The sequence below is a fragment of the Fundulus heteroclitus genome, chromosome 6 (assembly GCF_011125445.2).
Source record: "Fundulus heteroclitus isolate FHET01 chromosome 6, MU-UCD_Fhet_4.1, whole genome shotgun sequence".
Classification (NCBI taxonomy): Eukaryota; Metazoa; Chordata; class Actinopteri; order Cyprinodontiformes; family Fundulidae; genus Fundulus; species Fundulus heteroclitus.
This window is the reverse complement of record NC_046366.1, coordinates 13,610,417-13,627,303: the sequence shown is the minus strand read 5'-3', so window position 1 is coordinate 13,627,303 and position 16,887 is coordinate 13,610,417. Positions and strand designations below refer to the sequence as shown.

At 41.5% G+C, this 16,887-nt stretch overlaps 1 protein-coding gene across 1 annotated transcript; it reads right to left on the bottom strand.

Moving 5' to 3' along the window:
* Positions 1-138: 138 nt before the first annotated feature.
* map6d1 (MAP6 domain containing 1) lies at positions 139-9,265 on the bottom strand. Its single transcript, XM_012853646.3, has 3 exons — positions 8,687-9,265; positions 7,826-8,153; positions 139-758 (listed from the first exon to the last, which is right to left on the bottom strand). Exons 1-3 carry the CDS (start codon positions 9,184-9,186, stop codon positions 681-683), a joined length of 906 nt encoding a protein of 301 aa, XP_012709100.2. The 5' UTR covers positions 9,187-9,265; the 3' UTR covers positions 139-680.
* Positions 9,266-16,887: the final 7,622 nt, after the last annotated feature.

Here is a 16,887-nt window from a genome sequence, read left to right as displayed (position 1 = left end):
CCCCATTTTGGACACCCCTGCTGTAAAACCTTTTCCTTATGAAGGCCTATAGGTAATTGCCAATATGTTTAACTTAAAGTAACCAAGTAGAGACAATAATGTGACACAGACTAACAAATGCCAAGTGGGAAGCGCAACAAGCCTAGTCAACAATATTTTAATGGCATTTAACTTCTTAGATCATTTAATTGCTCTTTTCTCTTTAACACGATATTTACCAACAAAAAGAAAAATGGACAAAACGTTTTCTTTAAACATGAGCTGAATGTAAAGGTAATAAATTATTTTCAAGCAGATTTCTAGTGACACCAAAGGGCAGCATAGCACTCTAAGCAAACACGCGTTATGATAAATCATGTCCCGGATTATTGGTGCAGCGTCGGCATAATAATGTGCATCACACAGACGAAGGAGCAGGCGCGCAAACACAAACATACGGAGCAGCCGGTTTCTTGTGCATCTATAACCCAAAAAACAAAAGAGAAAAAAAAAGGAAAAGTTTGTCTCTAAATCGTTACATCACATGCATTTTCAGTTGTAGGAACGGGGAGCCCGCAGGAGTATCAAACAGTGGGGATTATCTCTCTCCACCTGGGATAATAAGCTGCTGCTCAACAGCGTTCACAACGACAACATCCCCTTGCATAGATTCTTGTGTTGTGGAATGCGCTCTGGACGCGTCAGATGTTGAAGACCCTCGATCCGCTTTGAAAGACGGCAGAAGGGTTCGGCGGCAGTTTGGTCCTCACCAGATGCTCCTGAGTGAAAGGAGGAGGAGGAGGAGACAGAGAGAGAGACAGAGAGATGAAGCACGGCAGCCTGTCGGGGTGGTCAAAGTGATGGAGGGGAGAAGATGCAGCCGCAGTGGCGCTCCGACTGATCCCGTGAAATGAGAGGCGACTGGCTGGACAGCAGAGCCGTCACAGAGCGTCAGCTCAAGCGCATGTGTCACTGTTTCCGTCTTAGAGCTCCTCAGCTCAGCCGGCGGAAACTTTCTGCGCAGTGCCTGCAAACTCCTCAGATATGACCTTTCACGCGTTTAGTCGCTGCAACAACAGATCCTTAAAATGCTTTTTGGGTAAATTACCCCTTTAGATCTGGTCATCCCATGCTGATGGCGTCCCAGACTTGTCTTCTTTCTATGCATCAAAGTTTTGATGTTTGACAATCAAATGGTATTTCACTCTTTTTTTTTTTTTTTTTTTTCAAATAGAGGCTAAAGATTTTCTGAAAGGACTGATCTTATGTTTTTATGGCCTCAGGATGTGTTTTTGAAACAGCCATAAATAATCCAGGTCTAGCTTTGGCTGTTATTGCTCAGCCGGTAGCGGCAGGGGAGACTGTGAATGGTTGTCACATTATTTATTTTTTTACAATTTTCCAAATTGCCTAAAAAAATATTTAGTCTAAAAAAGTTATTTTTATATCAGAGCGAAGCTTAAGGCACCAGTTAATAAAACAATTGAAGTATTAAGCTATATCGCATTCTATTCAAAAGTTCTTGACAACTAAATCAAAAAAGTTCACCTGTGACAACTAACACTGACAATGTATTGGTTGTCGCACCCTGTGGGGTTGGTTGTCCCAATGTTATGTTAACGGCAGGGCCCAGGCAGAGGATCAATCAATCTATGGTTTAAGTCTAAATGTTTAATATTATTTTAATTTACCAAAGAAACATATTTGAGGAGTTAAGAATTGTAATTATCAAGAAAAACATTAAAAACTCAATAAAAACATCAGTTTCATTTAAATTCAAACTTTAAAATGGCAGAATATCCCATTGTCAGGTTCAACGCTTTTAACCTCAATTGAAAATAGTTAACCACTGGACAATATGGAAATTAATTTTCAGCTTATTTGTGTTTTAGCAAAGCAGGTGACCACAAAATGATTTCCTTGTATGAAACACAATTAGTCAGCAATTTCACCGCTGGCACGGAAAACTCAAAGTCAACAAGTGCAACATTACTTTGTACAACTGAACTCTTTAGTCACTATCATTGTCAGATCCAGTAGTCTTGCCAATTTTAAATAAAAAATAGAAAGGTAAATTTAAACATCTAACAGTAGAATGGCATGGCTTGTCTCCTTGGTGTTGGTTGGCACATGTGACAACTGGATGTTTTTGGTAATAGCTAAGCTAACAGCTACATTTGTAGGCTTAGCAAAGAAAAAAAACTCTACTTGTAGCCTACACTTTTCTTTTTGTAATGGCATCATTTTAAGCTCCGAGCATTCTTCTCAATAACCTAGAATATTCTTTTTGATGCATCAAAAACATTCCTTTTTCTTACCAAAGAAATGACAGGTCCTCCCACCACTATGCTGAATGTCCATCCCACCAAATATTTTGATGAGTGACCTTTGACCTAGTACTGGCACTTTTCAGTCCAAATATTATTTTACAGAACCCTCTGCTCCACAAATATGAGTGTGACAACCAGCGCCGATCTCCTCGTCTTGTTGCATATATGAATGTGGAGTTATTGCTTAACCTGAACTCATCCTATTTTAATGTAGGCAAATTATTCAAAGTTTGAATTCGTTTTCATATCTATTGTTAACCTGCAGATGAAAAATGATGGCTACGTCTGGCACATTTGTATGATGGATTGAGTGCTCGTGTTAATTGACGTGCATTGTCCCTATTTAAATAAATCACATTAAATTAAATCAAAGGACATAGTGTCACCTCAGCCCCTCTTTGGCTCTGACCTCCCAGCGCTGTGGGTGGCAGGGAAAGCTGCATTGGTTGTTCAGTAAGTCGGATTGGATTGTTGAGACTAGTCCCCCCCCCCCCCCCCACACACACACACACTCACACACAGACAGTGTGTTTTCTGCTCGGTGCAGCGTGAGCTCTGCCTCTTTCCTAAATTAGATTGTTGCTGAACAAGACTGCAACCCGACGCAACGCTGCACTTTAACAGATAATCCATCAAACGATGCACTCTGTTCCCCTTCCTCCTCCGTTCCTTTCACGTTTGCTGTCACTTATCAATCCCATGATGCATCTCAGTCCTCCTCTCACCTTATATTCCTCCTCCCTGTCTCTCTCTCTCTTCCCCCCCACCTCCTTCCCCTCCGTCAGCCCCGTTTTAACACAATGCTGCTTTCCCAGCCTTTGAGCAACTTGGCACCGAGCTCTGCCTCTGTGGTGCCGGTAGCGTGGGAATGGGGATGAGGTCCAGGCGAAAGAACAGGAGTGGATGGAGACAAACGGGGAGGAAAGAAAGTTTGGCGCAGGCATGGGGTAAAAAGCAGGCGAATGAGTACGAAACATTGGGCACAGCCTGAAAGGACAGTTTTTTTTTTTGCATTCCCTTGCTCTGCTTTGTCATTTTGTGGATGTTTGTTTTGCCAGCAAAAAGCCTCCTCCTCCTCACACGGAGTATCTTATCTGTGACTCTTTTCAGCAAACCGCCCTTTTATTCACATTTTGATGGTGGTTCCACACGGCACCGCGTTTATAAAAATGTTTTGAGAGGAACCGTGTGTTGGCCAGATATTTATTGGCACCCCTGGTGAAAAGATCTGTAAACGGCCTTAAAATAAATACATCTTTCATTGTGGTAGCATAATCCTGCCCTTTAATTTGAGGACGTTTATTTAGTGGTGTTGGGGGGAATAATTGCCTATTTCTGTTCAACTATTTCTGTGTTGATTTGTTCCCAGATTTCTGATCCTTATCTTGCAGAACCCAGCGACCCATTATCATTTCAAAGGTCATGTCCATTAGGGATGGGCATTCGAAAATATATTATGTTATTTTGTTCCGTTTATGCCAAGAACAGGAAAGGTGACGATTTAAAAAAAGACATTTAAAAAGTCTTTTAGACTCTATGGCCGTCACGCCATACAGTCGGAGCCCAACATACAAAAACATCCTCCTTTTAGCAAAATAACTACTTCAGTTTGGTGGTTTCATTAGGTTTTGTACTGCTAAACAAAACACAATACTTCAATCATATGTTCAAATACAACAATATTTGTTTAGCATCCCAGAGAACCAACACTGGATTGAAACGGTTAAAACAGCAAACGTAACAATCTCCACTACGATGTCAGTCATCATGAGTATAATTTGTGCTTCTTACTAGAATATTTGTTTTATCAATAATGATAAACTCAATATTAGTTGCCCATCTCATAAGTTAGCCAGATTTTTACCTAAAATGCTGTGCACTCTTAGCAGTTTGCCACGGCCTTAAAAGAGACACACACCCACAGCATAACAGATCCTCTCCTGTGCTTTACAGAACGCGTGACCATCTGATGTGCTCCAGTTCAAGTCCCAGTGGGGTTTGGCACACTCTACATGTTTACATTTGTGGTGGTTTGACCAATAAGGGTTGGGGTCTTTTTTCCCGGTATGCCTTGGCATATTGATAGCATCTAATGGTTGTTACGGAGACTTGTTTTTTTTTTATTTCAATTAAAATCTTTGTCTTCCTTCCTGCTCAGTTTGCACGGTCGTGAGATAAATACAGGTTCCTCGTTCAACCCAGTGGCTAAAAAAGAAGTTGAGCCCCTGTGTCGCACCATATTTAGACCACCGGGAAACAGAAAAGTCATGGAGCTTCTGTTATATTTCTTCAAACAGATTATTAGGGGTACCAGTAAAAACAATCTCCTTCAGCAAATTAACTCAAATTAAAGGTTGGATATTTCAAACCATCTCAGATAAATTTTTTAAGGCTTTTTGTACATCTTCATCTAGGATGCCAGTAAATATGTGGACATGGGTTTGGTAAGGGGCGGCTGCATGAAGACTGAAGCAGACATTTTGGAGGCTATTGAAGAGGTAAACCCAGGTAACGTCACTTCCTTTTCCGTCGCCTGCAAAAACAAACCTTTAGCATTGGTCTGTGTCTCTGCAGCCATGAACAAGAGGAGGTTGAGATACATAAACACGCATTACAAGCATGCTTTGACCCCGCTTAGTCCTGTGTTTTTTTTTTTCTTTTCTTGGTTTGTTAATCATTTTGAAACAGATTATAAGTCATGGCGTAAAGCTGATTCGCCTGAAGTAGAAAATCGATCCTAGCCCAGGCCCTGTGCTGCCGCCCCCGCGCCATCCTCACTCCTGGCTAACTGGAGCGAAACAGAGAAGTGGGTGAAAGGAGGTGGATTTCAGGATGCATCGTCCCAGCAGGCCATCTAATCCTCTTTGTGCAGTTTAAAACCATTGTGAGCAACATTTCCATCATCAATTTAGCTGCACCTCAGAGATCCTGGCACAGCCAAACGTTGTGTTCAGGAGCTTTGAGATCTCAGTCTTATGTGTTGACATGGGGGGAGTTCTTTCTTTTGGTTTGCAACAGCCTCACTTTGGGATGCTTAGAGTATTTTTGCCAGTTCTCTGAATTTAATGCAAAAAACAACAACTATTTCATCATACAAAGATTATCTGTTTTGTCAACTTCACGCTGCACGTCTTACATCATGTATCATCTCAGATTCTCTCTGTTCCTGCTGTTGATTTGAGGAAGAGTGGGACCAGTTTCCCCCCTCATCCTCCTTTTTCGTCGGGCTATTTTTGATTTCAGGAGCCTATTTCGGCTTTACGTTCAGCAGTCACAGTAGCTCGGTTTGGCCGCTTTAAATTCAGAAGCTCTGTCACACATTGGCGACGGCCTGCACTTAACAGAAAATCAGAGAATACCCTCACGGACCAGCGCAGCCTGAGTGTAATGCATGGCGGGGTGGGGCGTGTAATGCTCGGTCAGACACCTCTGCAGGGGGCTGGTGAGTCAGTAATGAGTTGGCCCTGAGTGGGCTGCCGTGGATTATCTGAGATCAACTTGGTTTGCCATCAGGCCAGTTTTTTTTTTTTTTTTGTCACTGTAAGATGGACATGCTCATGCTCACAATGCTCATGTGTGGAAAAATCTTCCCTGCGGGTCTCCGGCACACCTCCAGCAGCGCAAACCTCCTTCGCTGTAGTGGCTGTGGGCGCACTCAAAGTGGGTCAGAATTATTTTTAGCGTCTCTGTCCTGTCATTGACATCTATAACTTTGACCTCCGCGCTCGTCACACACGGGGCACTGGGAGGCAGGACGCTTTAACGGAGCAGATATGGCTCGGAAAAAATCCTGCAAACAAGCAGAAGGGGGTCTTAATTCACTCCCGTGGATTAATTTTGTTTGTTTCACAAGCACACGAGAGCTGGGAGAGAGAGAGGACAAACCCAGAGGACACGAGAGAAAAAAAAAAAAAACACATTTCCAAGCTTCCCTATTTCCTAATACCCTTCAGCTTAATGGAGCAGATGTTGCCACACAGACGGGCAGACTACCTGACCCGGTCCAGGTCAGAGCCACCACAGTCTACATGCCGGCAGATGGAGCGGAGCGCCGTGGGTGGGGAAGAGGGATGGCACTAAACCTCTGGAGATTCCCATAAACCGCCTTATGAACTGTCACGAAACATGCTGGACTGAGATAACATGCAGGCGGCAGCGGATAAAGAGACATACAGGCGTCTCTTCTCCGTGTTCATTCTAACCAGGACCAGACTAATGAGTTCTCGGCTTCCTCGTGCGGTCCGGACACCTTCTCACTGTTCATTTGTCTTCCAAATGGGCTTCTAATGTTCACGTCACCATTACACTTTTACTGTTTTTTTAGCACATTGTAACCGCAAACTTAATTATGCGTTATTGGGCTTTTATATGACAGACCAAAACAAAGAAGTAATCAGACTTATGTCTGGACTTTGACTGGACCATTCTAAAAAGGTGATTATTAAGTTGATCCCAACCACTGTCTAGGCCTAGCTGTCCCCCTGGAAATTGAATCAGTCAAAAATTTGGGGGGAAAATTTGCTTTCGTCCACTTCATGATTACGCAGTACTTTGTCTTGGTCTCTCACATAAAGTCCCAATAAAAAAAAAATCTTAAAATTTCTGGTTGTAGCTGTGACTAAAGTTCAATAGTCATGCATAGCTTTGAACAGCATTGTATGTGGTATTCATACTAATTTTATTTGTTTGTTTTTGCAAAGTCCATAAGCACAAAACCCTGTGTAAAATGCATATTGGTGTTAATAGTTTTATGACTCTTTCACCTTAGAGAGACTTGTTGTGATAAATTTGACATTAGGTAACCTCCTGCTTTTTTTTATTTTTTATTTTTTTTTTTTAGCTCTAATTGTTTATGTTTTGTAACCAAACCAAAGAGGCTTTAAACCATGTCAAAAGTTGAAAAGATTGCATAAGGTATACTTAATCCACTCAATTTAGTGATAAAAACAATGTTATGACTTTTGCTTCAGAACGACAACTTTTTTAATGTGTAGCCGTTTTTTTATGCACGCCCAAAAATGTGTCTAAAAATGTCCAGTTTAAAATGTTTATGTAAGGCATAAGGACAAGAATAAAGGTGAAGGTATTAGTCATGAGTTAATGAAGCTGTAATTATAAACAACTATTAGTTGATTTAAACTGTCTTTTTCTTCTTACCTGGGCTCTGTTAGTGCATACAAAGAGCGTCTTGTTTTACTTTCCTGCTAAGCTGGACCACATTTAGAAGTCGCACTCATTTCCATTCCCATCATTCCTGTTCTTTTCAGGTCAAAGTGATGGGCATAGCACCAGCAGCGTTACCTAACACAGCGCGCGGCCTGTTTTAAACAGCTGGGTCACTTTGAGCTTCTCTGGGACAGAATGCTGTATCACTTTTCTCTGAGACGCCCCAGCAGCACAAGGCAGCTTGGGAGATGAGTGAGGATGACTTTCAGCAGCCGCATACGGCAGTGTTCACCTGTACAGAGGAGGTTTTGTGAGCCCAGCTTGTCTAAAAATTGTAAATATGAGTTTACCTCTCTCTTGGTTGCCCCACTGTGCTCGGTGCTCTCTGGCAGGATGCTCTGCTGGAGGCCGGGGGAGCTCAGGAAGCTGCCGGCTGGCGGGGCAGCCGGGTTGTGCTGAGTGACGGAGGGTGGCGGGATGTTGGAGGCAGCCGTTTGGGGGATGAGTTCAGCCTTGTGCCCACTCATCGCCCTGCTGGCCTCCCCGCTGTAGGCGGCCTGGTAGCTGGTCTCACGTGGGATGGCGGTGGCCTCTGTCCCTGGGCTGGAGTACTGAGCCGGGGGGGCTCTCCTTGCACTTCTGGCTGGTTTCGCCCCTGTCCATGGCCTGTACTCTTGCCTGGAGATGGATATTTGGGTGCAAATAGTAACCAACTTAACATATTTAAACAGTTTAATTAAAAATGTACTTCAAGAGAAACTTTAGCTGAGTAGTTTTACCTTTTTGAACTCTTGTTTTCCATTTTATGTTTATTAATTGATTTATTTTCTCAATTTAGATGTACTTAGTTCTTTTTTAGAGGAAATATACTGTAAAACATCATATTCATTGATGTGGAGATGTAACTTGTTGTGAGCAAACTTGTCCTGGGGCTTCATACCTAACATAAAAATGCAACTATAAGCATAAAAACATTTGTTTCTAAGTCCTCTCAGCGTGTTTATCTATCTAGTTTATGAGCATTATTATTGATCGGCAGCACTTCTCCCTCTCTGTACAGGCTCTCTGAGTCCAGCATGGATTTCTCTCAACTATAAATAAACTCAGCCTCATCAGGCATGAAAGCCGGCATCAGCACACGGCTTTCCTCGCTGGTTGCAGTGATGGAGTGGACAGAGCCTGGTGCTGAAACGAGTCAAAGGCGCCTTTACCTGTATGAGCTGGTCTTCTCCTCCATCGCCTGCTGCTCCAACCTGTCCCCGCGCCTCTCCGCCACCTGCGCCTGGACGGGGTGACTGTTCACGGTGCCGTGGGCAGCACCGTCCCCCCTGGCGCCCCCGTTTCCGATCCAGGGGAAATTATCCTTCCTGGGTATGGGCCAGGGTTTGAAATCCTGCTTGTACTGGGTGACGCTGGGGAACGGCACCCCGGGCGGGTGGTAGTCCTCCCTGGGCTTGTAGCTGGGCTCCCTCCGCGCCCTGGAGGGTCCCCGGGTACCATCCCGGGGCGCTTGAGGGGAGCCCCTTACGCACTGCTCCTGGGGGTTGTAGCTGTTCTCCGAGTCGGAGAGCTGCTTGGTGACGGAGCGCACCTCCTGCTCGGAGATGTCCGAGTAGTTCTGGATGGTCAGAGGGACGGAGAGGTCCGACTTGTCGAACTGGTTCCAGAAGCGAGCCAGGCAGCACACTCTGCTGATGCACGGCCAAGCCATAGCGTATACTATTACTCCTCCCGCCCCCTTACTCACCTCCAAAGGAAAAAAAAAAAAAAAAAAAAAAAAAAAAAAAAAAAAAAAACAACAGTTCGAAGAAAAGAAAGGGAAAAAAAAGAAAAGAAAAAAAAGGAAAAGAGTCCGGTGAAAGATCAGAGGTTACATTCAGACAGAGTGTCGCCCTCCCTCCACGCCTGTCTCCGGGAAGCTGAGCCCATGTCAGCAGCAGCAGCGGCGGCGGCGGCGGCAGGGATGAGCCGGTGTCGGGCTGCCGGGGACCGTCTGAGTCTTCCTCTCACGTGGTCTGTGGTAGTGCTCCCACTATGCAGAGGAACCGGAGACCAGTTCTCCCCCGCATCTCCAGCCGGTTCCCGTCGCTCTGCTGACTCTAATCACGCTGTCAGAACCGGACGTACACTTACCCGCCCGCCTGTAGCTACCACTTCAGGGTTTTTTTTTTTTTTTTGTTCACCAGCCTGACCAGATGATGTTTTAACTAGTTCTGCAGTTCGGAGGATCACTGAAATCACAGCGTAACTGTGAACGGGGAGGTTACATAACTGCGATGCGGCGCCTGAAGTAGGCTACGGTGGGACATGGGAAGGTGTAAAGCAGCCTTTACACCTTCAGCTTTTAATGCCTTCATCAGACGGGACCACCTGGAGAACATCTGATCCTCCTTTTCCTTACTGTAAGGAACAGTTAGATGTAATACATCTAAATGTGCCAATGTCTCCACATGTGTCGTGATGCTGTGTCTTCAAGAAACGTTGGATCATTTAACTTATCTTTGGGATCAGTGTCCTTTCGTCTCTTTTTATCTTTTTTTCTTTCTTTTTTAGCTTTTATTGTTTTTTCTGCTCATAAGTTCACATACTTTGCTGTTAGAATGTCATTTTGAAACCAATTTAAAAGAATGACATACAGAGATTTTCTTTCAACCCCCCTGCGTGTAGGAATGATTGATCGTTCATCATAGGCCTTATTGACTTGTTATGGTTGAAGCCATAAAGTTATGTCTTGGTCTCATCGCTCCAAATAAAATCATTCAGGTTTAAGGTGACTTCGACTGTGCAGCTGATTTTGACTCAAGCACTTCCTCACTGTGTATCTTAAATAATTATCCTGCCAGTTGTGGCACAATTTATTTTTATTTATTTTTTGTTGGCCAGCTGAGGCTCCCGTTTAACCAAATCTCTAATTTTTCACTTCTCACTTGGGATCAAAACGTTTCTGATAAGAATCCCCATTTTGTTAGACGTCTTTTTACTTCCTTTCCCTGTTTTATAATTCAATTCAAATTAAATGTTATAAAATTCCCTTGCAGATCTTTTAATCATTATTTTTGCTTCTCCCATGGCTCTAAATCTAGCAACATCAGAGAGTGAAACATGCAGGGATCATCCAGGAACCCAGAAACTCAATGATGTTTTATACACACACTTAGTCCAAGTAAACAGATCACAGGCAAGGTTTTTTTTATTTTATTTACCTTTGGCACCCCTTAAAACCTATATCAAGTCAAGTCAAGTTTATTTGAATAGCACATTTTAGCAGCAAGGCAGTTCAGAGTGCTTTAAATTATGAAAACATAAAAACACAATAAATGCATCAAAACGATCTCTGGTTGTGAGACAAGTATTGCATTTCATCAAGTGAAAACATCAAGTCAGGTCTTTAGTGTATTTAGGTGCTAAGCCATTCAGTGATTTATAAACTAACAGAAGTATTTTAAAGTCTATTCTCTGAGCTACAGGGAGCCAGTGGAAGGACTTTAGAACTGGTATGATGTACTCTACTTTCTTAGTGTTAGTAAGGACGCGGGGAGCAGCATTCTGGATCAGCTGCAGTCGTGTGATTTGGGAGCGGGGGTGGGGGTGTGTGTGGGGGGGGGGTAGACCTGTGAAGACACTGTTGCAGTAATTAATGTGACTACAGATAAACACATGGATGAGTTTCTCTAGTGATGTTTATCATCTTGTGTGTTTGTTAGGCCCAAACCTCCTGGTTATGTTAACCTTCACTCAAGCTCATCTTAGTTGTTTCTGTTAACATAAGAATAAAAAAAAGCACATTTGTTTGATGATAAATAACTTCATCCAACTGGTGTTTGTATTATCATTCATATTATCTTAAAAGTCGGCAAAATATTCAAAATACATCTATTTTGTTTGGATCATTTGCCTCACAGAGGTAGAACTATGTTGCATTATTGCATATGGCATTTTAGATTTCCACAACTTGTGATACTTTAAACAATTATGTTTTAAAGTTTTAATCCCATCAGGGGAAACAAAAATCATTACAAGAATATGATACTTCCTTAACAAGTTGCTATATCTTTGAGATGGACCTATGTAGCAGTTGACATGCTTAGATTTATGCCCAACAGGTGGAATAGTGTTGGAATTGAATCATTTTCATGAGGTAATTTCTCAGTACCTGTAGATATACCTGTTGTCTTTATTTGCTTTGCGACGGTACAGCTGCAGACCTCAATGTGTTTTATTTTGATTTGATTAGGTAGACCAACTCAAGAAGTGCTTTAATGGTGAGGCTAAAGGAAGAAGAGAGGAAGCTTTCCATATTTTCTCATGAATAAAAATCTGAAAACAGTGACCCCTTTAATCCAATAACTCAAATAAAATCCCATGCAACCAATTCTGTCCATTGGTTACCTACTTAATCGATTTAGTCCGCCTGTGCGCAACTTTATTTCAGTATAAATACACCTTTTCTGTGAAGGCAGAAGAACAGGGGACGCAATAGACAGGTAAGGGATAAAGTCATTGAGAGGTTAAAAGCAGGGTTATGTTCTGAAACATTAGCCCAAACTTTTGACAACTCGCAGATTCCTGTTTAAGCTGTCGTCCAAACATGTAAATATAACGTGTGGAAGAAGAAGCTTTGGTGGGATGACATAAAAAGTTCCACGTTTGGGCCGACGAGCAAAACAATATGGACGTTAACGTTAGAGCTACCCTGAAAACCTCGTCCCCACTGTAAGACACGGTGGCGGCAGCAGCATGTTCTTGTTCAGCCTTTGGAGGGTGCAAAGGGCTCAAGTGAGTATAAATACTCACTTAACGTTATGTGGGAAAGTCACAGCTGATAAGAGATCAGACTGTGTGAAAGGCAGGTTGGTGCCGTCAAAGTATAACAACGTTTTCCCTTAAGCAGTCCACAGAGCAAGCAGTACAGTGGCTTAAAAACACCTCTGATCAGTTTGACACGGTGAAAGCAACTCTTTTTATTCAGCTCATAATACATAATTCATCTCCAGGTCTCCTGTTATATGTCCTCTGTTCATTAGGGGACACAGTGTGAACAAGACGGACTGCCACAAACTACTTTACAGCATCAGATAATGAAACAAGAATATCATGCATGCCTTATCAGTTTGTAATCAATTGACCTTTCTTAATAATAATGATGATGATGATGATGATAAAAAAAACAATCCCAGAAACCTGGAGATGGTAATGTGATATTGCCACCTGCAGGACTTATATAGTATTACTCTTTTTTCCCCAACAGTGAATGGATCATTTGGTACCACTGACCGGTTTGTGCTTACAAAGTAGTAACTTAGTCTGACATCTTTACTATAAACAGCTCTAGATGAACTATATAGTTAAACAGAGAAGGCTCACTATTTGGCGAGAGACTGGCCAGTGTTGTGCGCCCTTAATCAATGCACGATGAATGAGTTATAAAGTGTTTAATGTGATTATTTAATAGCATATCTCTAAACTATTTATTAGCCATCCCAAAGGGGAGCCTTATTGTAAATTGGTAGCAATATGTTCCTGAAAGTCAAGAAAATATCGAATCTTCTGGTTCAGTTAAATATGTTATATGCCACAGTAAAGATAATCTCGTACCGTTATAATTCGAGTCAATATCTAAAGTTTTTGTTTCTTCAACCAGTGTAAAAAAAACAAAAAAAACCAGAGCCACTGGGTCCTTGTCTCAAGTCTGCAGAAGAGCTTCACAGCTTCACTTTTGTCAAAAGCTGAACATTTTAAACTGGGAGACAGACAAAACACAGGGAATAAATCAAAGGGTTTGAAAGAAATGTTCTTTTAAAATATTTGTTAAATGTAAAAGACCATAACCTATTATAAAATCTACAACAATGACAACTATCACAATCAAAACGTTTAGTATGAAAAACTACTTAAATGAGAAAAGTAGGAATTAATATCAACTATTAAATAATTATTAAAGCTAAACCAAAAAACCAGACTGATATGTTTTTTATTTGCTTTTAAAACCAAGAACATTCTCAGCTGCCTCAGCCCCTCAGGGAGGCTGTTCAGTGGACGTCCAGACAGTTGTTAAGGTTTCATGTAGTAGTAGGAATAAGATAAAGCAAGGACAGATTCTCTGGACTACTATTAGAGTGTATGTAGATCCAGCAGCTGGTACTGGTTGATGTTTAGTTTTCACTCCTGATGTAAAAATGCAATGCAGACCTGCTTCTCAGACCACCTGCAGAACCTGCTGCTCACAGAGGATGCTCATTAATTTTGGGATAAAATACACCTATATGGTAAATATGGCTGAATGCAACTTTTCACATTATTGTGTGTCTGTTTTGATTTTATTTTTTAATATTTACACTTTCCTATTCTGTAACTGATGGGGCAGGTAATCCTGAAGGACAATGCCCAGGCATCAGTGTGTGACTTTAGCTCAAGAGCCCTTGGATTAACCAGCAGGACAAAGGTCCTAATTCCTGCAGCATATCCACTTCTCAATGACTCACAAAAGTTTTGTTTAGGGTGGTCTAGTCAAAGTTTGAACTGAATCGTACCGAGATGGTGGGGTATGACCTAAAACAAACTGTGCATGCTGAAAAACCTTCTCATGTGACAGAATTAAAACAATCCTGTGAAGAAGAGTTGGTCAACATCACTTTTTGGTGGGCCATTAGATTCCTTTGGGTAGTTATTCCCCCTAATAAATGAATTTATTTCTAAACGGCAGTTTGTATTTAGGTTATTTGTGAGTGATAATAATAAAAAAGTGATCTTAAATGTGTAACAAAAAAAAACTGACACATCTGAGGCGCCACATACAGTTTTGTAGGTATTACAGCCGTGTTCGAACAACAGAAAAACGGATTGATTTATTTTACATTTGAGCTTCCTCCAAGAGGTTATTTAACCGAAGCGCTGAGATTTAACAACTTTTCAAGCCGCATTTGAAAGCCTCATGGCTGCAGGACACCCACGTGTTAAAACCCATTGCCCCGCCTCCACCACAACACTCAGTTTACAGAGACTTTAGGAGAAATCCGCCGCTGTTTTGACTGCATCCTTTTAAAAAGAAGATACATTTTAGACCAAAATAAGTGAAGTCCATCTTTAGGCTTTTTTGTTGTTGTTGCAGACATGTCCTTGCTCTGAATGAACCCACCGTGTCCAGGGGACTATTTGCTCAAACTACAACACGTGGCTTCATCTCGGTTAGGAAACGTCTCATATTTTCCAGATTGAACGGAGGAAGAGACGCAGCCGAGGAACTGACAGATAACACTTCACGACCAACTTAAAGCCCACTGCGTGTAAGTAATGCTGTATGCTTTCAATAGCGACGATGGTCATGCAGGAAGCGTGGCTGGCTCTGCTCCTGTCTGCTGCGCCTCTGTATGCTCCGCCACGCACGCATGCGCTGTGCGACCGTGCTGTCTGAACAGCTGGAGGGTCAGTTCCCACGGTGTGTTGGTGGTAGTTAAAATGGTCATTTCATTAATTACTGCTGCAAAAGGTCCGTGTTCGATGTAGACGAAGTAAAGGGAAAAGTATAACCCTGTTAGCAGAATGTTAACTATTTCTGCTAAAGCTCATCACGATAACTATAAATAAATAAAGACAAAATATAGAAAAAAATAATAAAATAAATATAAACTGGGGCTTTAAATATATATTTATATTTATTATTATTATTATTATTATTATTATTATTATTATTATTATTATTATTATTAAATGGGATGTCTATCTTTAGTAGTAATTTGGTGTCAGATGGACTGGTCTTAAATCTCGCATTTACTTGGATTTTCATGTACAACCTTTCCTCAGGTTTGCCAGAAAAAGAGAACATATCCAGGGATTGGTAGTTTTGTGGACTAACATTTTTATTTACTTTTCAACTACAAAGAATTACATCATTAAAATGTTCATACAAAATCAGATTTTTTTGCTTCTCTGCTTACTCCGGTCCTATGATCATCAAGTGCCTCTTGGTTCATTATCAAAATTTTCATCCTTACACAAAGCGACCCTCACTAACAGATTAACTTGAATGTTTATGTGGGTTTGCCACATTAATAGAAACCAATTGTGCTTCTGTTCGTTCAATGATTCATTGGTGCATGTTTCACTTGCCGGAGCTGCTCACTCGTATCCGTTTTTATCATAAAACTGGACTAGGTCTTTAAATTGTCTTGTCTCCCAAATAAAGTTTGCAGAGCCGTTTAGGTTTAATACTGTAAAGATGCTCCTGGCGTAGACCTGAGTGAAAAGATGTTTCTTTTGTCATGTTACAGACAGTATGGAGTACCTGCCGGATAAAAACTCTAGTTACAAAGACGTTGCGTATTGGGATGAGAGGTACAGGACGGAGCAGCACTATGACTGGCTGGGCAGCTTCTCCAGCTTTCAGCACCTTCTGGAAAACGTCATCAAGAAAGACGATTCTATTCTCATACTGGGTTAGTAGCTTTCAACTTTTCTCCCCGATCTCGTGATCATTTCCTGCACGGACGGAAGATGCACACCAAGTTGTCTTGTACGCACGGCGCAGATACTGACGCATGCGTTTCACTTTACAATCAGGGACATTTTAAGCATCGCTTCAAACCTTTACACACTACAAAGTTTCAGAACAGTTTCAGTAACAGGATTTGTAACATCTTGTTAACTTTAGAGTGCCTCCTGGATAAATGATGGGCTCAGATTGCTTGTGCCCCTGCTTTGAGTTTGGGTGACTGTTGTCAGACGTCGAGGCTTCTTTCTCGCTCAGCCGTTCCTGTCACCTCGACTCTGTCTGCTGTCAAATTAAAGATGAAATCCCTGCAGCCCTGTGTCATTACATCTGTCACATATCATTTATATGGTTTCACTTCCCGTCATTATGAGCAAATACAATCATGGAACCTTCCCGGCCGTTGACATATAATTTTTCCTGTTGCTGATATACTTAGAGGTGATCTGAATACTTTAATATTAAACATATCTGTTTGTCTGTATCACAAGCCGCTCAACAAAATATCTCTGATGTTGTTGGTAAGGCAAAAAAAAAAACACCCAAAAATACAAAATTCTTACTAAAGAAAATGAGCCCAAATATTTCAATTTTCTAATTGTAATAACACCAGCTATAGGAATGTTCTAAAACATGCAAACAACATGTGTTTAAACTTGAAGAACTGGACTAATATGTGCCTTGTCAGATTAAAGCATTCATGTCATCATACTGGAATCTGTTACTCTTGTTATCCTAGTACAGTCATATTCAATAAATTACAATATGGGTTCCAATGAGGCTCATTTGTCAGATTAAAAGTACATTTTATAGAATTGCGCTGCTAAAGGTACCTGCATGTTTGAGTTGCTGTGTTGTTTTTATTCTGCAAATCTTTTTAAGGAACTTAAGTTCCTCCTTTTTGTGGATGAAAAGTTGATTTTTTTG